The sequence below is a fragment of the Mangifera indica genome, chromosome 1 (genome assembly GCF_011075055.1).
Source record: "Mangifera indica cultivar Alphonso chromosome 1, CATAS_Mindica_2.1, whole genome shotgun sequence".
NCBI classification, from domain to species: Eukaryota; Viridiplantae; Streptophyta; class Magnoliopsida; order Sapindales; family Anacardiaceae; genus Mangifera; species Mangifera indica.
This window is the reverse complement of record NC_058137.1, coordinates 26,048,602-26,074,467: the sequence shown is the minus strand read 5'-3', so window position 1 is coordinate 26,074,467 and position 25,866 is coordinate 26,048,602. Positions and strand designations below refer to the sequence as shown.

General features: G+C 35.3%; 2 protein-coding genes and 1 pseudogene across 2 annotated transcripts; 2 read left to right on the top strand and 1 right to left on the bottom strand.

Moving 5' to 3' along the window:
• The first annotated feature begins 59 nt into the window (after positions 1–59).
• On the top strand, positions 60–17,272 carry LOC123228531 (annotated as a pseudogene).
• Positions 17,273–19,257: 1,985 nt separating this feature from the next.
• Positions 19,258–21,116, top strand: LOC123192050 (cytochrome P450 71D10-like). Its single transcript, XM_044604522.1, has 2 exons — positions 19,258–20,239; positions 20,401–21,116. Exons 1-2 carry the CDS (start codon positions 19,340–19,342, stop codon positions 21,010–21,012), a joined length of 1,512 nt encoding a protein of 503 aa, XP_044460457.1. The 5' UTR covers positions 19,258–19,339; the 3' UTR covers positions 21,013–21,116.
• A 1,254-nt stretch (positions 21,117–22,370) lies between these two features.
• On the bottom strand, positions 22,371–25,124 carry LOC123228361. Its single transcript, XM_044653772.1, has one exon. The coding sequence runs from the start codon at positions 25,122–25,124 to the stop codon at positions 22,371–22,373; it is 2,754 nt and encodes a 917-aa protein (XP_044509707.1).
• Between the last annotated feature and the right edge of the window lie 742 nt (positions 25,125–25,866).

The window sequence follows — 25,866 nt, the reverse complement described above, 5'->3', positions numbered from 1 at the left end:
TTCTCGCTCACGGCAGCCAAAATAATAAAGGGATCAAAATCCTGAATACAAGCTCAAAGATGCCTCCAGGGCCCTGGAAACTACCTCTTATTGGAAAATTGCACCAGCTGTTAGTTCACTACCCCATTGCCGCCTCAGAGACTTGGCCAAGAAAAATGGACCCTTGCTGCACCTCCAGCTTGGTGAAGTTTCAACCATCATAGTTTCTTCTACAGAGATTGCCCCAGAAGTTATGAAAACCCATGACATCAACTTTGCAGACAGACCCATTCTGGTTTCCGCTAAGTTGGTAAGGATACTGATATTGGTTTTTCACCGTATGGAAATTACTGGAGACAGCTTTGGAAACTTGCAACCATAGAGCTCTAAAGTGCCAGGCGGGTCCAATCACTGCAATCGGTCAGGGAAGAGGAGGTCTCAAATCTCACTAATGCCATACAGGTTAATGAAGGATCAGTAATCAATCTAAAGTGATAAAATAGTCAGTTTAACATACGGCATAACAGCCAGGGCGGCTTTTGGGGAAAGATGCAAAGATGAAGAAGCTTTCGTATCATGTGTATTGGAAGTCGTAGAGGCAGCTGTAGGTTTCTCCATTGTTGATTTCTACCCTTCCGTTAAAGCAATTCAAGTTATCAGTGGAACGGATCTGAAGCTTGAGAAGCTGCATCAGAAGAGTGATAGAATACTTGAAAAAATCCTGAATGAGCATACAGAGAAGGAGAGGACACAAACGGGAGAAAGAGGAGTAAAGGAAAATTTAGTTGATGTTCTTTTGAGAGTCCAGCGAGAAGGTGACCTTGAATTTCCCCTAACTGACAACATCAAAGCAGTCATCTGGGTTAGTATAATATTACTTTACTTCGCTGAAAGCACTTAGAATTTAAACCCTTTGCTTCTAAGAGTTATGTTATATAAGCAAACTAACATAAATCAGAAATTTCATAGCGGATATTTTAATTTCACTATTTTATTCCTTGTTTGCTAATAAGATATTTCATCCTTGATCCTTGAGGCCTTCTTATTTATATTATATATATGTTGATGGCAAAAATCCATCAACAAGAACTATGTAAAATTAGACGAAAAAAATTCTAGGCAAGCAATAAAGGACAATAATTGAGTTTTTAAAGTGGTCCAATTTATTGGTCAGAAACCTATTTTTATTGTAACGTTGGGAAGAGTAATAGTATGAAATACAAATTGTGAGTCTAACTTGTATAGATGACATGTTTAGTCACTGCATGGTACTCGCAAAATTAGTCAAACACTGTACAATGCTTAACACTTCTATGAAATCTAACTGCAAAACAATATATAAACTGACAATTATTTTGATTCTATAAAATGGGCACTGAATAAATTGTGTCCAAGCTGAAAATTTAGTAACTTGTTTTTTTTTTAAGGATATTTTCAGCGCTGGAAGTGAGACATCAGCAACGGCTTTACAGTGGGCAATGAAAGAACTGATGAGAAACCCAAGGGTAATGAAAGAGGCACAAGCTGAAGTAAGACGAGTCTTTGATGGGAAAGGAAATGATGATGAAACTGAAATTCAGGAATTGAAGTACTTGAAATCAGTGGTAAAAGAAACCTTGAGGCTGCAATCTCCTGTACCTCTTTTACTTCCAAGGGAATGCAGAGAGAGTTGCGAGATTAACGGGTACAAGATTCCTGAGAGAACCAGAGTCATTGTCAACGGATGGGCAATTGGAAGAGATCCTGGATACTGGAATGACGCTGAGACATTCTATCCTGAGAGATTTCTTAACAGCTCAATTGATTTCAGGGGGCATGGATTTCGAATACATTCCATTTGGAGCTGGAAGGAGAACTTGTCCAGGCTTAACGTTTGCACTACCAAATATTGAGCTGCCACTCGCAGAACTTCTTTACCATTTTGATTGGAAGCTTCTGTGTGGGATGAATCCTGAAGATCTAGACAGAACTGAGGTCTTGGGTATAACTTTGGAAGGAAAACAGACTTGATGCTGATTCTATCACTTATCGTTCTTAGTATTCTTTTATAAGTATTGCATAACAACATGATAAATGCAATATATATTTTCCTTTGTTTGGTTTTCCAGGTTTGCTCTTCTGGGTGATATGATTTCCAGAGGACAGAATGTCAAGCTTTTTTTGCTTCGAGTAAGTGTTGTGAAGTGTGCAGGAAAATAAATGGATACGCTTAGTTTGGAGAATACAGTTTTCAGAGACTTATTTATAGGTTTTTTCTTTTACATAAATTCTAACATTTCCAACCCGCTCATCTTGTCGGATTTATAGTTACAATAATAATAAAATTATGTGTAAGTGCATAATATATTACTATATGATAAATTGATTTTAAATTAAAAACAAACATCTAATCACATTGTGAAGTCTTTCTTTAGTGCACAAGTTAATTGGTGTATATAATTTTACTTTTTCGGTACTTATTTATTGTACGGCTCAACTGGTTTAGTGGAGCTCAGTTTTATCTCTAACCACTTCGTTTATGTTAAATACATATCTATCTATAAACATAATCTATTAATCAATGATTTTAATGTATAAATATTTTCAAGCAGCCAAATCTAATGGTATTAAGATGGCGTTTGGTTACCAAGTTTTAAATATTATTCTGATAATTTTTTTTTATTATTAATATAATTTATAAGTAATAAAATATTACAGTAATTTTTCATTATCAATGGTGATGTGATAAGTAATATAAAAGATAATCTTATTTTCACCTTTATTTTAGGTATTAAAATATTATTAAATTAATATTGATTTTATTATAATTATTTTCTTATTTATTAATTTTTAGAATAAAAATAATTTCATTTTCAATTAATATAGCAAATAACATAAAAATATTTTATATAATTATACTTTAAGACATTTAAGTAAAAAATATATTAGTATTTTTATAATACTTCTAATCAAACACAATAATTAATTATACTTATTAATTTTTTTCAAACATAAAAATCCACACCTAATAAACTTCTAAATAATCTATCTTTAAGATAATTTTTTATTTTTAGTAATAAAACGTTATTCAAACCAAACATTCCCTAACCATTGTCTTCTAAATCCCACTCGAAATTTCCAATTATTCCCTTGGACTTTACATTCTCTAACACCTCATTTAACCTTTTTCGCAGCCAACCCAAAAGTGACATATTCTAAAATCTAATAAATTAATAAATTATTTTTTTCAATTATATAACTTTTAGAAAAGAAAAAAACCACAAAACTCCTTACTACTCAAACCTAAAAACTAGTATCCTACTACAAAACCTAAACAATTTATAAATTAATTTTTCTGACTGAGACTTTCAAAAAAAAAAAAAAGTAGCAAAATTCCTTGTTTACACTAAAATAAGCCACAAACCCAAAAAGCTCAATTACAACATTTGAATAGCTACTAGATACTTTACACCCTTTTAATAACCCAATTACAATGATTCAAGATAATATAACGAGATACCTCTTATTTCTCAAAGCACATAGTGTTGTTTACAAAAGAGTTCTTCCATACAACTTCAACAGCATGGAATCAAACACAAGTAAAAACATGTCACACAAATTTTACTATATTACACCAAATATGCATACTTATTCTATTCTTCAGTAGCCTCTGGTACCTCTTCTGGAACCTTCTCATAAACTACTTCCAGCACCCTGAACCAGTGAGGAAGGAAACACCACCCGCCAAATCGCTGCTGGAGGTATATAATTTCTGCAAGAAGGATACCAACAAGCGGGATGGTGACATCCCAAGTAGTGGAGTGAAAATCTGCAGCAGGGTCTGCATATGTGTATGAAACATCAAAATTCTGAACATAGTTATGAGCCCTGTAAAGGTCATATGCATGCGGCACTAAGCGAACCAAGGTGAATCCAATGTAAAACAAACGAGAAAGTGCCTTTTCTCTTGAGTTGTAGAACATGTTGAGGAGGATTTGTGGGAAGAGGAAACCATCTAGGATGAAACCAGCATAAGATCTCAAGTGCCTCCAAAGAGAATGCTGGTTGTTCTCAATTTGAGAATAATAATGATCATAATATTGGGTTGAAAACCCAACATTGTTGTTCTTCCAGCTTGCATAAAAAGTTATTAAACCTCCAGCTAGATGCAATGGCAAAGACACAAATAATGCCTTCTTCTCTGCAGCCCACAATGCCTTATGGTTGTTTTCACCCATTCGTTTGGACCGTGAAAGCTGGAGAAGAGGAAAATGTAACAGAAAAGCCACCATCGTGACTATTCTTACAATCGCTTTGTGCACTTCTAGCCATCCTTTAGAAGAAAAATTTTTGAAACGTTTTTGGTCATTTCAAAATTTTTGAAAAATTTTGAAACACGTTTCTTTTAGAAAAAAAATTGTGAAATCGGTTAAACACATAACTTTTGTATTTTCAAACTGAAAATATTTTTAAATCTCATATTGAATTCATCTCCTCTCTAATCTTTGATGTGTTACTCATCTCTTTCCTAACATATCATATAGATTGGTGTGTATTGTTGTTTTTTTCTTAAATATCTACGTGTGTTTGCTCAAGAACAATTTACAATAGATTCTATAGTTCTATTTTATAGTATTCTTTCTCTTCATTCTTTTTTTATTATTTATTTTTATATTATACAAGTTTATGTATTTTTGTTATAAAAATTTAGTATTTATTAAAAAGCCCTTATATTTTTCATATTTATAAGTTTCCCTACGTTTCTGTTTCTTATATTTTTTTAAAAATGCGTTTCCACGTTTTCGTTTCTGCATTTCCACATTTCTCCATTTCCGTTTCCGTGCTACATAAATCGTGGGTTCACAAGAACAAGGCTTCAAAGTTCAACACAAGCACTATCATGTGACCCAGAGTCAAGACTGTGAGCATGATAAGCGAAATGAAAGGCAGAACTGTGGGGTTCTTTTTCGCATACAAAAATTGGAACACTATAAAGACACAGGCAAGTGTGTTGGAGACTAGAGTCATAAGGATCACCAAATCCATCTGCTAGATTGATTTTCTTTCCCAGACGGTGTAAGAAGCAGTTGAAGTGACATGGAGAGGCTCAAAGTAAAGAGGATCATCATTGTTGCGAGCACTTGTGATGGTTCCCCTAATATAGATCCCATTTTCCGTCGCATTTAGTGGAGGAAACTGAAGATTGACAAGAAACTTGCAGTCCATTGAATCGTTTTCCAGTTTCTGATTGCTTAAGGATCATAAATCCCTTTAACAAATATTTCAACTCGCCCATATTTCTCACACGAGGATGTATTTAATAGAGTTTTGACACTATCCAGCCCCTCATATTAATAAGGTGAGATGCTTAATTTGTAGATGATGTTGAGTGGTGAACTAAGGTTGGTATTCCCTTCAACGCTAGAAATCGGGGGCCTTGAGCTTGAGATTGGGATGGAGCAATAATCTGGTGACTGAATAATTTGATCACCAACAGAGACCTAAAGGGAAGAACCCATCCAATTTTCTGTCTAGAGCTTTTGACTGACATATCAAAACTCATTTAATAAGAGTACCCATCTGGGTATTTTTCTGCAACATTCCTAATGGGTGACTTCTTCAAGCATGACATCTTTTTCGCTTTCTCAGTTGCTGTGTACATATATTCTGCCCTGGGAGCCGAAGCCTATCATTTTCAATACTTCAGAAAACAATTCTGTCAAAGTAACCGCCACCATTTGCAGATTTCTGACTCCAAATTTGGCCTAACATGGCCGTTCTGTTTCTGATTGACCAAATTCCAGGAAATCTCAAGGTCAACCTTATGGAACAAGCCTCTACATGAGAGCCATCCAAAGCACCATTGTGGCTCCAGATTCTGCAAGCAACAAGACATAGGTGATTCTTCCTCCAGTCCCATGTTCCTTCCCTAGTGAACGTTGTGTTTAGATTGAAAGAGTTGTAATAGTAATACCTGGAATAGCTACTGCTCGGAAATTCCACCAAAAACCTTTAACTTTGTTCATCCGATGAACACTGAAACTTACTCAAAGACATCACTCGTGGCAAATATCCAATAACATCACCAAAAGGATTGCAAGTCTTTGTAGAATTGTGGTATGTGCTGTCGTTGACATCCAAATTAAATCCTAAATTCCTACAACAAAAATGTAGTAAAGGAAAGTAGGGATCGTTCCCTCGAAGAGCTTTGATTAGTATGTCGTCACAAATAAATCGAAACAAAGAAATAAAAATGGGGTTTTGAAGTGAATGCAAATTATAATGAAAAACAATAAATAAAAATTCAGTAAAATAATCTAAAAGAAATAAATCAATTTAACAAACTTTGGTCTTCGGTCACATCCACCTTGGAACTACGATTGATCATCGAAACCAAAAATATCAAATTAATTATTCAAATATTCGTTGTGGTATTAAATTTACCTGTCTTTCCTTACGATTAGTTAACCAAAAACATGTATTCCAATTAACCCTTATTGATTAATAATTCGGATACTATCTCGAATTTAATTAAATAATAGCATTACGAATTAGAAAGACCAACAAAGCAAGATAACACAAACGTACGACGTTGCATTTAATCCAGTTGATTATTTTCCTAGGATTTACAGTTTCTGACGCAGCAAACGATAAACCTAGTCGCCACTTTGATTAGATGGATTGAACAATTACGAATTCAGCACCTAAACTAGCAATAGATTATATTAATTGATAAACTAATTGTGCACCTTAGAAATCAACCAACACAATCATGAAAAATAATTCAGAAAGATAATCAATACTCAAATAATTAAAAAGATGCATTAAAGAACAAAACTAAATCTCACAATCATTGTAGTTCCATAGTTTTAGATCCCTTCAACCAAGAGAAATTATTCAGCCATTGTAGACCATGTTTTTCTCTCTAATTCTCTAATTACAATGGTTGATCCTCTCTAATAAAAATCAAAGTATATATATTATCTCTCTACTAGAAATCTGGAAAATAAAAGTCAATCCTAATCTCCTAATCCAATCAAGCAAAGTGATACATATCTTCTCAAAAAGAAAGGAAAAGATAAGTATTTTTAATGTATATCCTTCCTCAAAAAATATCCTTCCTTATCTATCTCAATTAATCTTCTTTTCCAGCTAGTAATTATCCCTTTTCTAGAAAGCAAATTTTGATATTTTGTGGACCCTTGCAGCTGATCTGGACGTCTAGATTTTATTTCTGAATCCTGTTTTCGTCTTTCACGTGCCCATGCCTAATCAGCATCACGAAATTTCCAGATTTATAGGTCTGCTCCAATTTTTTATCTTTTTGGCCCAACTTACTCCAAAAATGCTCAAAGCTTCCTAAATGCAAAAAGATAAGTAATTCCATTAGATTGAATCAAATTTCCACACAACATAAGGGAATTATATATCGAAATAATAACAATTAATGGCGTTATCAAATTCCCCTACACTTATCTTTTGCTCGTCCTCAAGTAAAACAAAAACAAAAACAAAACAAACACAAAAATGTTCCATCAATCTCTTTTTTCATGATACCAAAAAGTGTGCATACCTTCAGATTCAAACCAACCAAGATTCAAGCATCAACACACATCATCATCAAACTTCACAAGGAAATATGCACAAAGACAAATCAAGATAATCGTATTCTAAAGCATGTATGATGTTTTGGTGAATCTCCTCACGGTTCTTACTCATATCACTCATGTGTTTAATGGTTCAGTGTTTCACTCAAATTCTTCCAATGCAAACATTCTACCATAGGCTTGCTTATGCACCAAATCTCCACCACTTAGATTATATACATGCATAAATCAAAAGGACTTTATTTTAGGTTGTAATGGGGCTTTGGGTAAAGGTGAGGATTAATGGACACAAAAGGTTAAAACCATGAATATTAACAAAACATTTAAACACCTAAGGGGAACAAAAATATAAAGCTAAAGTCACCACATCCACCACATTTGTTTGCTACTTGCTATTGCCTTTCCCTTCTCTCTTTTTCAACTTCTTTTTTTTTCTTTTTTTTCTGTCTTTTTTTTTCTGTTTTCTTTTTTTTTTCTTTTTCAGCATTTTTTTTTTTGAATAACTAAAAGAATTGGGTAGCAAAGATAACAACATAAGGCAATCTCAATAGCACTCTTTATGCCAACTTCTTTTTATCATCTCTTCCTATACAATTAAGTCCCCTTTTCCCCCACACTTAAATTTCTCAAGATAACAAATTCACCAAGCAACAAATTTTAGTTTAAATGCCCTGCTAATTTTCATGGTTGGGTGAGGATTTTTACTTGAAGGCTTGAGTTTTTAAGATGGTTTTAGCACAAAGAATCAAGGGCTTTGTAAGGCTCAAGGGGCTAACTAGGGAAATTAAAATAGGTTGGTTTTTTAAGCTAAAGGGTTTAAACAAGAATGCCTTAATCATTTTCATGCATGCATATTTCAATGTGGTCTCGAAATGGTTCAAAGCAAGTTCTAGAGATATATTCACACGGGAGAATATCACTCATCAAAGAAAATATAGATTGATATGAATGTTTCAATCTTTTTTGGCTCAAAACTCACGGGATAAATAAATTCACCTCAACTTCAAACAAACTCTAGCACTCAATTATCAAAATTTGTTTAAGTGCATACCCCTAATTAATCTAACAAATCAATGTACAATGCTCTTCTACTGAATCAGCTAAATCCCAAGGCATGCATACAGATTAATTCATTCAAAGTGAGATTAATGGAATTGTTTGGCTGACTAAAATCAGGGAAGGATACACCAGCTGCCATATTAATGAAAAACAAAACCAAACTTTCACCAGTAACGAATAGCAACACAGACAGAACAAAGCAAAAAAAATGAGGCATAACTAGAATAAACAGAACAGATAGACAGAACAGAATAAAAGCAGAACAGATGGACAAAACATAAGAACAAAGCAAAAATAGAACTGAAGGACAGAGCAGTACACAGTAGAAAAATAAAAACACAAATAAACCCTCCCCCACACTTAAATCAAACATTGTCCTCAATGTTTAAACAAAACATATAATAATGAAAACTGAAATTTAAAAGAAAAAGGAAAGAAAACTTCTCTGGATTTGGGGAAAAGGAATAGTAGTTTGAATTATGGAAAGTTGCAATTGATGGAGGATTCTTTAGATTTTGATGACAGCTCTGGTGTAGGAGGCCTCCGATGGGTGAATTATGCTGGTCTTTGATGCTGTGAATGGGTTCTGACCATGGCGTTGTAGAATGAGGAAAGGGGTTGCTAGGTTTTTATTTTAGTTGGAGAGAAATTGTGAGGCGTAGATTTGGCCAATATGGTTTCTGGAAGCATATAAACCCAGCCTATAATCACACTAAATCATATGACCCCCTTGTATTTAAGAAAATAACAAAGCAGAAGCTGGACTTTTGATAGAAGCACATGACCCAGTTTCAGAACACCAAAATGCAGATTCCTCCCCCCGTGAACATTTACAAAAGGCTAATTAGGACCTGCAGAAGGAAGAAGACGATTGAACAGTAACATGAAAATAAATTAAAATAAACTTAAGCAAAAATCATAAAATAATTGCTAATTAAATATCCAAAAATCCTAAAACTGAAATTTAAAACTAAAATTGAAACACATAAACCGAAATTAAAAAAAAATGTTTAGAAAATTAAAATTCAAGCATTAATCAAAATTAAGATTGAAAGCTTGGGTTGCCTCCCAAGTAGCACCTTTGTTTACAATCGTTGGCTCGACGTAATGCTTTCGTCTATTTATCCATGTAGACGAGATCTCTCAGCTCCACTTCTTCGACGTTTCCAGTTTGCACTCCTTCGTAAAATGGTTTAAGTCTATAGCCATTAACTTTAAATACTTTCGATGTCGCTAAGCTCTAAATCTCTACTGCACCATGAGGAAAAACGTTAGTAACAACAAAAGGCCCAATCCAACGAGAACATAATTTACCTGGAAATAATCGAAGTCTTGAATGATAAAGGAGAACTTTTTGGCCAAGTGAAAATTCTTTTCTGGAAATCATTTTGTCATGAAATGCTTTTGTTTTCTCTTTAGCCTTATGTTTCTTCAGAATTTGCACCAGTTTCTCTTCTTGCTGCTCATTTAACTTGCTGGAAATGATCACTGGTAAGGTTTCCCAATCTCCAAGGTACACATATTTGAGGTGATCTGAAAGAGGTTTCAGCTCCAGTTCTGGTGCCTGCAAAACAGAAGGTACCAATTTTTCAATAGGCACTGGCAGTTCAATATAAGCTACATCGCTTGTATTTTTCAGCTCTCTAAACTCATTCATCTCTGCTACTGTATTCTGCACATCTGAATTTAATTTAAATTCATCTTTTTCTTTCAAAATATTTTTATGGTTAGCCACCTTTAACTCATCATCACCATCAAGAATTTCCTGCCCTAAAGAATCAATTAAATCAACTGAATACATAGGAAAATCCACATCAGGATATTTCATAACATCATAAATATTAAATTGGACAGCTTCACTATCAAACTCCATGGTCAGTGTGCCTTTGTGAACATCAATTTTTGTTTTAGCTGTTTTCAGAAAGGGTCTCCCTAGTAAAATAGGTGCAGATTGGTCATTATTTTCCATGTCAAGAACATAAAAATCAGCTGGAAAAATTAAATCATTAACCTAAACAAGAACATCTTCAATTAACCCCTTAGGATATACATTTGATCTATCGGCCAACTGAATAACTGCACCAGTTTTTTCTAAAGGACTAAGATTAAGAGCAGAATAAACGGAATATGGCATAACATTAATAGATGCTCCTAAATCTAACATGGCCTTTTCAATTTTTGTGCCTCCTATTTTGCAAGGGATGCAAAACATACCTGGATCTTTGCATTTTTCAGGAAGATTTTTGCGAATTATGGCTGAAACATTTTCTCCTACCCTTATTTTTTCATACCTTTTGAGTTTTTGCTTCCTTTTCAATGTACACAGCTCTTTCAAAAATTTAGCATAGCGAGACACTTGTTTTATTGCATCAAACAGTGGAATATTGACTTCACACTTCCGAAAGGTGTCATATAAGTCTGCATTACGTTCGTACTTCAGTTTTAAAGCTTTAGGAAAAGGAGGAACAGGTTTGTATTCACTGAAAGAGGGATATTTACCTGTCATTACCTTTTCGAAAGAATTATTTTCTATTGCCAATTCTTCTCTGCTTTTTGCTTGTTGTGTTGGTGCAGGTTGTGCTTTAATCGGCATCTCCAGCTCCTTTCCACTCCTTAACATTATGACACTAACATTCTCCTTTGGGTTCATCACAGTTTGTGATGGCAGTTTGCTTGAATTTTGTGCTTCTAGCCTACTGATTGCAGTAATTGATAAGGCCAATAATTGTTACTATTTTGATTTATAATTCCCTTGTGTTGTGTGGAAATTTGATTCAATCTAATGGAGTTACTTATCTTTTTGCATTTAGGAATCTTTGAGCATTTTTGGAGTAAGTTGGGCCAAAAAGAGGAAAAATTGGAGCAGATCTATTAAACTGGAAATTTCCATAATGCAGACTAGGAGTGGGCACGTGAAAGATGAGAACAGAATGCGGAAATAAAATCTGGACGTCCAGATCTCTTGCAAGGGTCCACTAAATATCAAGATTTGCTTCCTAGAAAAGAGATAATTACCAGTTGGAAAAGAGGATTAATTGAGATGGATAAGGAAGGATATTTTTTTAGGAAGGATATACATTAAAAATACATATCTTTTCCTTTCTTTTTGGGAAGATATGCATCACTTTGCTTGGTTGGATTAGGAGATTAAGATTGACTTTCAATTTCCAGATTTTTAGTAGGAAGATAATATATATACTCTTATTTTTATTTGAGAATTATCAACCATTGTAATTAGAGAATTAGAGAGCAAAATATGGTTTACAGTGGCTGAATAATTTATCTTGGTTGAAGGGATCTAAAACCATGGAACTACAATGATTGTGAGATTTATTCTGTTCTTTAATGCATCTTTTTATTTATTCGAGTATTGATTATCTTTCTGAATTATTTGTTTATGATTGTGTTGGTTGATTTCTAAGGTGCGCGATTAGTTTATCAATTAATATAATCTACGGCTAGTTTAGGTGCTGAATCTGTAATTGTTCAATCCATCTAATCGAAGTGGCAACTAGGTTTATCGTTTGCTGCGTCAGAAGCTATAATCCTAGGAAAATAATCAACTAGATTAAATGCAACGTCGTGCGTTTGTGTTGTTTTGCTTCGTTGGTCTTTCTAATTCGTAATGCTATTGTTTAATTAAATTCGAGATCGTATCCGAATTATTAATCAATAAGGGTTAATTGGAATACATGTTTTTGGTTAACTAATCGTAAGGAATGACAGGTAAATTTAATACCACAACGAATATTTGAATAATTAATTTGATATTTTTGGTTTCGATGATCAATCGTAGTTCCAATGGTGGATGTGACCGAAGACCAAGGTTTGTTAAATCGATTTATTCCTTTTAGATTATTTTACTGAATTTTTAATTAGTGTTTTTCATTATAATTTGCATTCACTTCAAAACCCCCCTTTTTTATTTATTTGATTCGATTTATTTGTGACGACATACTAATCAAAGCTCTTCGAGGGAACGATCCCTACTTTCCTTTACTACATTTTTGTTGCAGAAATTTAGGATTCAATTTGGGTGTCAACGACAGCACATACCAGTAACCATCTGACTCATTTGATTTTCCAGATTTTGAATACTAGTTCTGGTTTCTTGTTGAAATTTCACGGTGTTAGTAGCCAAAGTTTTTACAATATCTTTAAGAGATGTAGCTGAATTAGAATTTTGAGTTGGTTACTGTTGTCTAGGAATATAAGGCTGCTGGTATGATTGAAAGCTATTTGAAGGCTGATTCGCATGTGCATTCCCATAACGAAGATTAGGATGATCTCTCTAACCTGAGTTATAGGTATTCAAATAAGGATTATAATTATGATTTCGCTGCTGCTGTCCGAAAAATCTGCCTATTGCATTAGCTTGTTCAGAGTAGTCATCTTGAAGTGTTGGGCACATATCAGTTGGATGTCCTCCCAATAAACAGATTTCGCAAACCTTTGCTGCCTCTATTTTTCCTACAGCCATTTGACATACAAGAATAGTTAGATCATCAAGTCGTCTTTCAATATAAGAGACATTTACCTCATTGACACGCCGAGACGAATGGTCTAATCTATTCCCAAATTGTTGTGAATTTGACGCCATATTTGCAATTAAATTTCGGGCTGCTTCAGGTGTTTTGTCAGCCAATGTTCCACCACTCGCTGCATCAATCATATTTCTCTCATTTGATAGGAGTCCTTCGTAGAAATATTGAATAAGCAGCTGGTCACTAATTTGGTGATGTGGACAGCTTGCACAAAGTTTCTTAAAATGCTCCTAATATTTGTGTAAAGACTCACCACTCTGATGCCTAATGCCACATATTTCTTTCCTTATGCTGGCTGCTCTTAATGCTGGAAAAAATTTCTGCAGAAATAGTCTTTTCATCTCATGCTAAGTGGTGATACTTCCAGCGGGTAGATAATACAACCAATCTTATGCATCATCTTTCAAAGAAAATGAAAAAGCCCTCATCTTGATTTGTTCTTCGGTTACTTTATTCGGTTTCATTCCAGTGCACACCACATGAAATTCTTTCAAATGTTTATGAGGATCTTCACCTGCAGAGCCACGAAAAATAGGTAAAAGATGGATTAGTCCAGATTTTAGTTCAAAGGTAGTATTAACATCTAAATTAGGAAAAGTAATGCAGTGTGATTGTTGATTCAAATCTAGAGCAGTAAGCTCTCTTAAAGTCTGATTTTCAGCCATGTTTTCCTCTGTTTCGCAAGTAGATCTGTGTGCTTGCAGTCTCCTTTTTGCTTCTTTTCTCAGCCCTTTTTGTAGTCTTTTCAATTTCTGGATTAAACTGTAAACTAGCTTGTTTCGAAGATCGCATAACGAACATACAAATTAAAAAAACTCCCTGGTAACGGCGCCAAAATTTGGTACGTGCTATCGTTGACACCCACATTAAATCTTAAATTCCTGTAACAAAAATGTAGTAAAGGAAAGTAGGGATCGTTCCCTCGAAGAGCTTTGATTAGTATGTTGTCACAAATAAATCGAAACAAAGAAATAAAAGGGGGGTTTTGAAGTGAATGCAAATTATAATGAAAAACAATAAATAAAAATTCAGTAAAATAATCTAAAAGGAATAAATCAATTTAACAAACCTTAGTCTTCGGTCACATCCACCATTGGAACTACGATTGATCATTGAAACCAAAAATATCAAATTAATTATTCAAATATTAGTTGTGGTATTAAATTTACCTGTCTTTCCTTACGATTAGTTAACCAAAAACATGTATTCCAATTAACCCTTATTGATTAATAATTCGGATACTATCTCGAATTTAATTAAACAATAGCATTACGAATTAGAAAGACCAACAAAGTAAGATAACACAAACGTACGACGTTGCATTTAATCCAGTTGATTATTTTCCTAGGATTTACAGTTTTTGACACAGCAAACGATAAACCTAGTTGCCACTTTGATTAGATGGATTGAACAATTACAGATTCAACACCTAAACTAGCAATAGATTATATTAATTGATAAACTAATTGCGCACTTTAGAAATCAACCAACACAATCATGAAAAATAATTCAGAAAGATAATCAATACTCAAATAATTAAAAAGATGCATTAAAGAACAAAACTAAATCTCACAATCATTATAGTTCCATGGTTTTAGATCCCTTCAACCAAGAGAAATTATTCGGCCACTGTAGACCATGTTTTTCTCTCTAATTCTCTAATTACAATGGTTGATCCTCTCTCATAAAAATCAAAGTATATATATTATCTCCCTACTAGAAATCTGGAAAATAAAAGTCAATCCTAATCTCCTAATCCAATCAAGCAAAGTGATATATATCTTCCCAAAAAGAAAGGAAAAGATATGTATTTTTAATGTATATCCTTCACTCCAAAAATATCCTTCCTTATCTATCTCAATTAATCCTCTTTTCCAGCTAGTAATTATCTTTTTTCTATGAAGCAAATCTTGATATTTTGTGGACCCTTGCAGCTGATTTGGACGTCCTGATTTTATTTCCGAATTCTGTTTTCGTCTTTCACGTGCCCATGCCTAGTCAGCATCACGGAATTTCCAGATTTATAGGTCTGCTCCAATTTTTCATCTTTTTGGCTGAACTTACTCCAAAAATGCTCAAAGCTTTCTAAATGCAAAAAGATAAGTAATTCCATTAGATTGAATCAAATTTCCACACAACATAAGGGAATTATAAATCGAAATAATAACAATTAATGGCGTATTCAAATTCCCCTCACTTTCATAATCCAACTCATATTCGGTGTATGTACTCCCAAAGGCTGAGCAAACAGTTTAACTCACATGTGAACCGAGTGATGAGTTCTCTGCTGCAACATTAATCTCACCAGAAAAGTCATTTTCAATTGATTCTTTTGAAGCCTTGGTGTACTTGTAATTCACTTCAGGAAACATCAATAGGGAAATCGGCTCAAAGTAATTCAAATCATCAGCAGAACTCAAGCTCTGCAGAGTTCCAATAACCAGACTGGTAATATCACTTGAAGTCCTTACACCATTAAGCTTCAGGACAGCAGAATGATGAAGAATATTACCTTCTAAGGAGAAACTGGAACTCTTTCCCACCATGCACAGCTTCCTGGAAGGTTTTGACCAGAATCCTTTTAAGTTGAAACTCAAAGCCCCCTCTCCAGACCTCATACTTCTGAAGACTAACCTAGCATATGTCATATCCTGATCCCTAACATTCAGGTTCCTGGCTAGAAAGCTAGTAAAAATAAATCATTCTTCTTATTATAAACAGAAAATTTTTAAGTCTTTCTTATTGTAAAATAAACTCAATTAAATAAGAATGAATAAATAGTTGAAATTCCGTGGTAAATAAACCAATCTCAAAGTTATTTAGTAAAACAATGAAGTTCTTATAAGCAGGATAAATTGTGAAAAAAAAGTCATCTAAATTCCTCCTACTTCATGCCAACCATCTAAATTTGTTTTCTGCTATCTTATGTTTTAAGATTTTGAACATTTAATTTCACTTCAATCTTGTGGTGAGAAAACTTTGGTTCATTTATTTTCCGTGGAAATGAAAATCTTAGTCTATTTATATGTAGTAGGGCCGGCACATGGGCGGACATGGTGAAACTTAGCACATTACTAATAAAGGTTGGGAAATTGATTGACAAATAGTTGACAAAGTGAAGCTCAATTAACTTTTTAGAGGTTTCCTATATTGAGAAAAGTCTCACTCACAAGAGCTATTAAATTCTTCACATATTCCTCGGGTTTGAACTATATGACCACAAGATGAGGAATGAAACATTGAGTGACAAAAGTGGGAGGCTGAAGATGATCTGGTTGATATTCTTTTGAAAGTTTAAGAGCATGGTGGTCTTGAATTTCCGTTTTCTATACACAACATAAAAGTTGTGGTCGCGGTGAGAACTGTTCAACGCCACCCTTCAAAACTTGTGATTGTGTTTTAACCATGATGTAGAATCCTTTTCGTTATATATAACTTTGTCCTCTGAGCTGAGATCTGTGAAAAAAATCCTCTTTTCAGGACATTTTTAGTGCTGGTGGTAAGACAGCTGCTACAACTATAGATTGGGCATTGTGTGAGATGATGAAAAACACAAGAGTACTAGAGAAGGCACAGGCTAAGGTGAGGGAAGTCTTCAATAAAAAAGGCAAGATCAATGAAACAAGTACCGATGAAATGAAGTTTTTGAAGCTAGTAGTAAAAGACACTCTGAGACTACATCATCTAGCACCTCTGTTAATTCCTAGAGAATGTAGAGAGCAATGTGTGACTGATGGATTTGACATACCCATCAAAACCAGAGTCATTGTTAATGTCTGGCCAGTCGGAAGAGATCCAGAATATTAGAATGAACAAGAAATTTTCCATTCAGAGAGGTTCCTTAACCATTCAATAGACTACGAGGGGACAAGTTTCGAGTACATCCCATTTGGGGCTGGCAGGAGAATATGCACTGGAATTTCAATTGGTCTCGCCAATGTTGAGCTTCCTCTTGTGATGTTTCTTTACCATTTTGATTGGAAACTTCCCAGTGGGATGAAGAATGAAGATTTAGACATGACAGAAGCCTTTGGTATAACAGTTGGAAGAAAAGAAAACCTGCACATTATTCTCGTTCCTTATCATCCTCCACCTTCTTCTTAAGAAAAAATAATAATAATAAGAACACGCAGTCTTAGAAAAATTGGACCGTAAATCTCAGTTTAAAGTTGAGACTCTGAATGGGGCAAAGGACTATTTCCCACCCAAGGTATCTTTTTATCTCAACTTCTCATCCCTTAACTTTGAAAATCTCATTTACCCACCTATGAGTGGTTAAGATTAACAGAACTCCCTCCTAAACCCTAAAAACTAACTATTTCCCCTGTAGACAAAATTTTAAAAGATGATATTTCCTCCCCAGGGTTTAGTTTTCAAACTTCGGAATTATTACCAGCGGCCTCTCCCTCCCTAAGCTTCATCTCCCTCCGGCGATCTCTCTCATCTTAGTTGGATGCCTGATAGGCATCGAATCATGATCGTCTTCCCAGAAGAAGTCTGGGAACACGAAGGGCTTCATTTTTCTGATGAAGCTCTTCGTCTCCCTAATGTGATTCGACGTCAATCGGGCATCTATTGAGATGAAAGATATCGTTGGAGGGAGAGGAAGCTTTGGGAGGGAGAGACCGCCAACAATGACGTCGGAGGTGGCGCCAAAGTTTGAAAACTAAACCCTAGGGGGGAAATATTATTTTTTTAAAACTTTGTCTATGGGGGAAATAGTTAGTTTTTAAGGTTTATGGGGGAAAAGGATTAGTTTTTAGGGTTTAGGGGGGAAAAGGAGATTAAATTTTAATTTATTTTTAATATTACAGATAAAATAATGATTTTACCCCTAAAACCGTTAATTTTAACCAGTCATGAATAAATATTTGAGATTTTCAAAGTTAAGAGGTTAAAACTTAAGATAAAAAGATACTTTAGGTGAAAATAAATCCTTTGGCCCTCTGAACGACATAAGTAAACTGGCTGTCACATTGAGGTGATATAGCAAAGTATTTATGTATTCATTCACCCCACTTGATTCAAACCTAGGTTTTCGTGTAATTTATAGAGCAGTTGAATAGAAGATAGCTTGTAACTACAAGTCCGATCTCATCAATAAAAGACTATAAAGCTATGTGTTTGTTATGTAACCCAATAAAGACAATCGGGAAAAAAATAAAGCACAAATACTCAATACAAAAACACAAACATTTACACGGAAAACGCAATACAAGAAAAATTGCAGATAAACGATGGAGAAAACTTTTACTAAAAATGAAGAAGATTACAGGACGAAGACAAGATTATTTGTCCTTTTTGCCTGATCTCTTGATTATAGCTTACTCTATGTTTTCAGTGGTACACGTCCTCACTTACTTTACTTACACTTTAATGTAATTTTTATATTATAAACCCTAATTGATACTTGACACGTAATTAACAGCAATATTTATAAAAGCAGTTTATGGGTTAGTATATGTTAACTTGTTAAACACTTAGAAACCGTAATAATATTATTACACATACCAATTCCTAATAAAATTATCACATAAAATAAATTGATGCGGTACCAACTACAATTTTTTTCTCCATCAATTACTCTGTTCTCTTTTACCAACTAGGGAGTTACATGACGAGTGGTGAAGGTGAAGATGGAGTGAATAGGATGAACGCCGGTGGAGGGTAGAGATCACCAGCAGAGGAACCCCAGTTAGAGACTGCTTGGGCTGTGACGTGGCTTGAGATGGGGTGAAACTGTCAGATCGCAAACATGTGGGGTGTTCGCTGTGAGATGAAAAAGATTGCATGTGGCATCCAGAATCAAATATATATATATATATATATACACACACACACACACACATACACGCACACTACGGCCCAATTAGAGTTTACCCAAATAAATAAAGAATACATAGACACACGTTATCGTTTAACAAATACATGACTTATAAAAGACTACAATTACACTACAGCAAGTAACCATTTTATAAAAATCTTACGTGGTTCGAGCTAAGGTACACTAACCATCAATAAACTGTCAATAAAAAGTCCAAGTAATATCTTGTTTTCTCGATAAAAAGCAACTAATTATGTTCAAATGATCGTAGTACAACATTGAACTTTGAGTAAACTCCTTGGGAGGAGAGTGTTCTATCAATACTGGTGTTTGTCTTCCTCATTTTCATGGAGCTTCTACTGCCCTCGTTCACCCCCATATTTATTTCAATCCTTTTCTTGTTCATGGCAGCCAAAATAATAAAGGGATCAAAATCCTGGAACTCAAGCTCAAAGATGCCTCCAGGGCCCGGGAAACTACCTCTCGTTGGAAACTTGCACCAGCTGGTTGGTTCACTACCCCATCGCCGCCTCAGAGACTTGGCCAGAAAATATGGACCTTTGATGCACCTCCAACTCGGTGAAGTTTCAACTATCATAGTTTCTTCTCCAGAGATTGCCCGAGAAGTTATGAAAACCCATGACATCAAGTTTGCAGACAGACCCCTTCTGGTTTCCGCTAAGTTGGCAAGTTATGGGTATACTGATATTGGTTTTTCACCGTATGGAAATTATTGGAGACAGCTCCGAAAAATTGCAACCATAGAGCTCTTAAGTGCAAGGCCAGTCCAATCACTGCGATCACTCAGGGAAGAAGAGGTCTCAAATCTCATTAATGCCATACAGGCTCATGATGGATCAGTAATCAATCTCAGTGATAAAATTGTAAGATTGACATACGGCATAACAGCCAGGGCAGCTTTTGGGGCAAGATGCAAAGATGAAGAAGCTTTCGTATCATGCGTATTGGAAATCGCACGGGCAGCTGCAGGTTTCTCCCTTGTTGATTTCTACCCTTCCGTTAAAGCAATTCAGGTTATTAGTGGAACGGATGGGAAGCTTGAGAAGCTGCATCAGAAGAGTGATAGAATACTTGAAAAAATCCTGAATGAGCATAAAGAGAAGGAGAGAACACAAACAAGCGAAAGAGAAGTAAAGGAAAATTTAGTTGATGTTCTTTTGAGAGTCCAGCGAGAAGGTGACCTTGAATTTCCCCTAACTGACGACAACATCAAAGCAGTCATCGGGGTTAGTATAATATTATTTTAATTTGCTGAAAGCACTTAGAATTTAAATCCTTTGCCACTGAGAGTTATGTTATAAAAGCAAACTGAAATTATTCTGATACTAGGAAATGGGCACCGAATAAATTGTGTCCAAGCTGATAATTTAATTTTTTTTTTTTTAAGGATATTTTCGGCGCTGGAAGTGAGACATCAACAACGGCTTTACAGTGGGCAATGACAGAATTGATGAGAAACCCAAGGGTAATGAAAGAAGCACAAGCTGAAGTAAGACGAGTCTTTGATGGAAAAGGAAATGTTGATGAAACTGAAATTCAGGAATTGAAGTACTTAAAATTAGTGCTAAAAGAAACCCTGAGGCTGCACTTTCCTTTACCTCTTTTACTTCCAAGGGAATGCAGAGAGAGTTGTGAGATTAACGGGTACAAGATTCCTGAGAAAACCAGAGTCATTGTCAACGGATGGGCAATTGGAAGAGATCCTGGATACTGGAATGACGCTGAGACATTCTATCCTGAGAGATTCCTTAACAGCTCAATTGATTTCAGGGGGATGGATTTCGAATACATTCCATTTGGAGCTGGAAGGAGAATTTGTCCAGGCTTAACGTTCGCACTACCAAATATTGAGCTGCCACTCGCACAACTTCTTTACCATTTTGATTGGAAGCTCCCGAATGGGATGAATCCTGATGATATAGACATGAGTGAGGTCTTTGGTATAACTTTAGGAAGGAAAACAGACTTGATGCTGATTCCTATCACTTATTGCTCTTAGTATTCTCTTATATATTTTCCCTTTTCTGTTTTCCAGGTTTGTTCTTCTGGGTGATTATGATTTTCAGAGCATAGAAATGTTAAGCATGTTAAGCTTTGTTTGCTTCAAATAAGTACTTTGAATTGTGCAGGAAAATAAATGAACACGCTTAGTTTGGAGAATACAGTTTCAGATGCTTGTATTATCTTTTTTTTTTTTACATAAATTCTAATATTTCCAACCCCCTCTCGAGGGATTCCTAGATGCAATAACAACAAAATTATGTGTAAGTATCTGTTGTGTTATTATGTAATTAAATAATTTTATATTAAAGATATATAATTCATCATATAGTAAAGTCTTTCTTTAGTTCACAAGTTAGTAGGTGCATATAATTTTACTCTTTTAGTACTTATGTATTGTCCTGGTCATGTCTTTTATTGGAGCTTAGATTTATCTCTTACCCTTTTTGTTTAAGATAGATACATATCTATCTTTAAACATAATCTATTAATCAGTGACTTTAATCTATAAATATTTTCAAACTTATCTTACTATCCATTTTGATATAAGGATAAGGTTAATCTAATAGTACTAACAATTTTCTTTTGAATATTACTTTAAATCAATCATTTTCTCAATTAAATATCTTCTAACGTCTCATTTGATCTTTTTTACACCAACAAATCTTAAATTGTATTTTGTAATGTCATAAAACTATTTTTTACATCAAATAAAGAACTCTCAAATTTATAAATACTAGACATACCTTCTCACCTTTTATGATATTTACTTCATGCAAACTAAATCTCGAAACCCCTCTCTTGAATCAAGTTTTTCCTTAAATCAAACTTGCCTCTCCCCAGGTCATGAGTCTTGTGGGAGGCAACACCATCAAACAAGCCCAACTAAAAAGAAAATGCATAAATATTTGGTTTAGCCCCCAGAGTAGCATATTCTAAAATCAGGTAAATTAATAAATTATTTTTTGCAACTATGTGACTTTAATGAAAGAAAAACCACAAAATTTCTTACTAACACTCAAACCCAAAAAGCCCAAAGTATCATACTAAAAATTGAATCAATTTATAAATTAATTTTTACAGCTATACCACTGTTAGAAAAGAAAGGCGACAAAACTCTTTGCTAACACTAAGAAAAACCCAAAAAGTTCATTACATTATTTTAATAGCTACAGGATAATTTACACCCTTTTAATAGCTCAATTACAAAGATCCAAGATAATATTACAAGATACTCCTCATTTCTTGAAGCACATAGTCTTGGTTTACAAAGAGGTTTTCCAGTACCAGCATGGAATCAGGCAGAAGTAAAAAAAGCAATACAAAGTTTACTACATTACACCAACGACACTTATTCTATTCTTCACTAGCTTCGGGTACCTTCTCATAAACTACTTCCACCTCCCTGAACCTGCAAGGAAGGAAACACCGTCCGCCAAATCGCTGCTGGAGGTATATGATTGCGGCAAAAAGGATGCCAACAAGTGGGATGGTGACATCCCAAGCAGTGGAGTAAAAATCTGCAGCAGGGTCTGCATATATGTATGAACCATCAAAATTTTGGACATAGTTGTGAGTCCTATAAAGGTCATATGCATGTGGCGCCAAGCGAACCAAGGTGAATCCAATGTAAAAGAAGCGAGAAAGTGCATTTTCTCTTGAGTTGTAGAACATGTTGAGGAGGATTTGTGGGAAAAGGAAACCATCCAGGATGAAACCAGCATAAGATCTCAAGTCCCTCCAAAGAGAATGCTGGTTGTTGTCAAATTGAGAATAATAATAATATTGGGTTGAAAACCCAACATTGTTGTTCTTCCAGCTTGCATAAAAAGTTATTAAACCTCCAGCTAGATACAAAGGCAAAGACAGAAATAATGCCTTCTTCTCTGCAGCCCACAAGGCCTTATGGTTGTTTTCACCCATTCTTTTGGACCACGAAAGCTGGAGAAGACGAAATTGTAACAGAAAAGCCACCATTGTGACTATTCTTACAATCACTTCGTGCACTTCTAGCCATCCTCCGCTTCCAAGGAAGACACTTTGGTGATTTCTGGTTCGCAGGAACAAGGCTTCAAAGTTCAACACAAGTACTACCATGTGACCCAGAGTCAAAATTGTGAGCATGAGAAGCGAAATGAAAGGCAGAACTGTGGGGTTCTTTTTCACATGCAGAAGTTGGAACACTATAAAAACACAGGCAAGTGTGTCGGAGACTAGAGCCATGATGATCTCCAAATCCATCCGCCATATTGATTTTATTTCCCAGAGGGTGTAATGAGCAGTTGAAGTGACATGAAGAGGCTCAAAGTAAAGAGGATCAGAATCTTTGCGAGCACTTTTGATGGTTCCCCTAATATAGACCCCATTTTTCTTCGCATTTAGTGGAGGAAACTGAAGATTGACAAGAACCTCACAGTCCATTGAATCGTTTGTCAGCTTCTGACTGCTCAAGGAAAGATATCTGCAGCCAACCATGCGAAGGCACCCAGTGTCAGGATCATAAATCCCTTCAACAAATATTTCAACTCGCCCGTATTTCTCACTCAAAGACGTATTGAATAGATTTTTGACACTATCCAATTGCACATAATAATCTGGTGAGAGGCTTATTTTGTAGCTGATGTTAAGTGGTGCACTAATATTGGTATTCTCTTCAACACCCGAACTCATATGCTTAGAGCTTGAGATTGGCACGGAGTAATAATCTGGTGACTGAATAATTTGATCACCAACAGAGACCTGAAGTGAAGAACCCCACCCAATTTTCTGTCTAGAGCTACTGACTGACATATCAAAGCTCATTTCATAAGAGTGCCCATCTGGGTATTTTCCCCCACCATCTCTAACGGGTGACTTCTTCAAGCATGACATCTTTCTCGCTTTCTCAGTTGCTGTATACACATACTTCAGCCCTGGAAGCCGGAACCAGTCATTTTCAGTACTTTGGAAAACAATTCTGTTGAAGTAACTGCCACCATTTGCAGATTTCTGACTCCAAATTTGGCCCGACATGGCCGTTCTGTTTCTGATTGACCAGATTGCAGGAAATCTCAACGTCAACCTTATGGAACAATCCTCTACACGAGAGCCATCCAAAGCACCATTGTCGCTCAAGATTCTGCAAGCAACAATACATAGGCGCTTCTTCTTCCAATCCCATGTTCCTTCTCCAACAAACGTTGTGCGTGGATTGAAAGGGTTGGAATAGTAATACCTGGAATAGCTAGTGTTCGGGAATTCCACCAAAAACCTTAAACTTTGTTCATCCGCTGAACACTGAAACTTATTCAAAGACATCACTCGTGGCAAATATCCAACAACATCACCAAAAGGATTGCAAGTCTTTGTAGAATTGCAATCACTTTCATAATCTAATTCATATCCGGTGTATCTTCCCCCAAAGATTGAGCAGACAGTTTTACTCTTCTGTAAACTGAGTGATGAGTTCTCTGCTGCAACATTAATCCCACCAGAAAACTCATTTTCGATTGATTCTTTTGAAGCCTTGGTGTACTTGTAATTCACTTCAGGAAACATCAACAGGGAAATCGGATCAAAGTAACTCAAATCATCAGCAGAACTCAAGCTCTGCAGAGTTCCACTAACCAGACTGGTAATATCACTTGAAGTCCTTACACCATGAAGCTTCAGGACAGCAGAATGATGAAGAACATTACCTTCTGACGAGAAACTGGAACTCTTTCCCACCATGCACAGCTTCCCGGAAGATATTGACCAGAATCCTTTTAAATTGAAACTCAAAGCCCCCTCCCCAAACCCCCCACTTCTGAAGACTGATTGAGCATATGTCATATGCTGATCCCTAACATTTAGGTTCCAGCTATGTAAAATCAAGCTTCCATCGACCTTGAAAACATCTGAATCATCAGTGCCATAGACATTTTCAGTCTGAAACAACATCGTTTTCCTCTCAGCTGATGAGTACTGAGATGGGTTCGGATCTAAGATTTTATTCCCACCCTCATAGTAACCATATTGGAGGGTTGGAAATGGCAAGGTGGAGAATTCAGGATCTTTTGGGGTTGACTCAGAGACAATAGAAGCACAGTGATCAGAATAAGAGACTTCAGTTCCAGTGCAAGAGACCATGGTTGCACATAAGAGTGCAGAGAGGATTAGGAAAGTTTTAAGCCATGGCAGCAGATGCCAACCATGTGAAGAAGCGGCAGAGGAAGAAGCCATAATCATGTAGTTCTTCAAGCAAGAAGGTGAAATAAAGAAGAAAATTCAATCACCATAAGGATTTGAGAATCAAGTGAAGTCTATTTATCCACTTACCTATCTCACTATTAGATTTAACGACATTAATTGTAATAGTTGATCAGTCGGTGTCTCCCTGGAAAAAAAACACTCAAATTAGACTTTCAGGGCCCAAATTTTTGGCCTCATACGTGGAAGAAGCTCACTTAGTCTTCGTCAACGGCAGCATTCTGTGCCTGTCTTGCACCACATCGATATAGCTTCAAAAACTTCCAACTAAAGCAAGTCAGTCAGGTCAATTTTGACTGATAATTACACAAAATGCCACCAATACAAAAAATATATTAGAAGACTATTTCAAAAGATCTACATTTTTGTGGCTCTAATTTTTCAAAAAAATTAAAAATAAAAAATTATTTCAATAAATGTAAAACCTCTCCCCAAAGATAAGTTAGAAGATTACTGCCTAGAAAACTAGTAAAAACAAATCATTCTTCTTATTATTAACAGAAAATTTTAAGTCTTTCTTATTGTAGAATAAACTCAATTAAATGAGGATGAACAAACAGTTTCAAATTCCGATTTAACTAAACCAATCTCAAAGTTTCGAACTTTAATTGTTAACCTGAAT

Bases quoted from the DNA above. Each gene is read 5' to 3' on its own strand.
- LOC123192050 (XM_044604522.1), top strand. From the start codon at position 19,340: ATGGAGCTTCTACTGCCCTCGTTCACCCCCATATTTATTTCAATCCTT. The intron at 20,240-20,400 runs GTTAGTATAATA...TTTTTTTTTAAG, and splicing joins ACATCAAAGCAGTCATCGGG to GATATTTTCGGCGCTGGAAG.
- LOC123228361 (XM_044653772.1), bottom strand. From the start codon at position 25,124: ATGGTCTCTTGCACTGGAACTGAAGTCTCTTATTCTGATCACTGTGCT.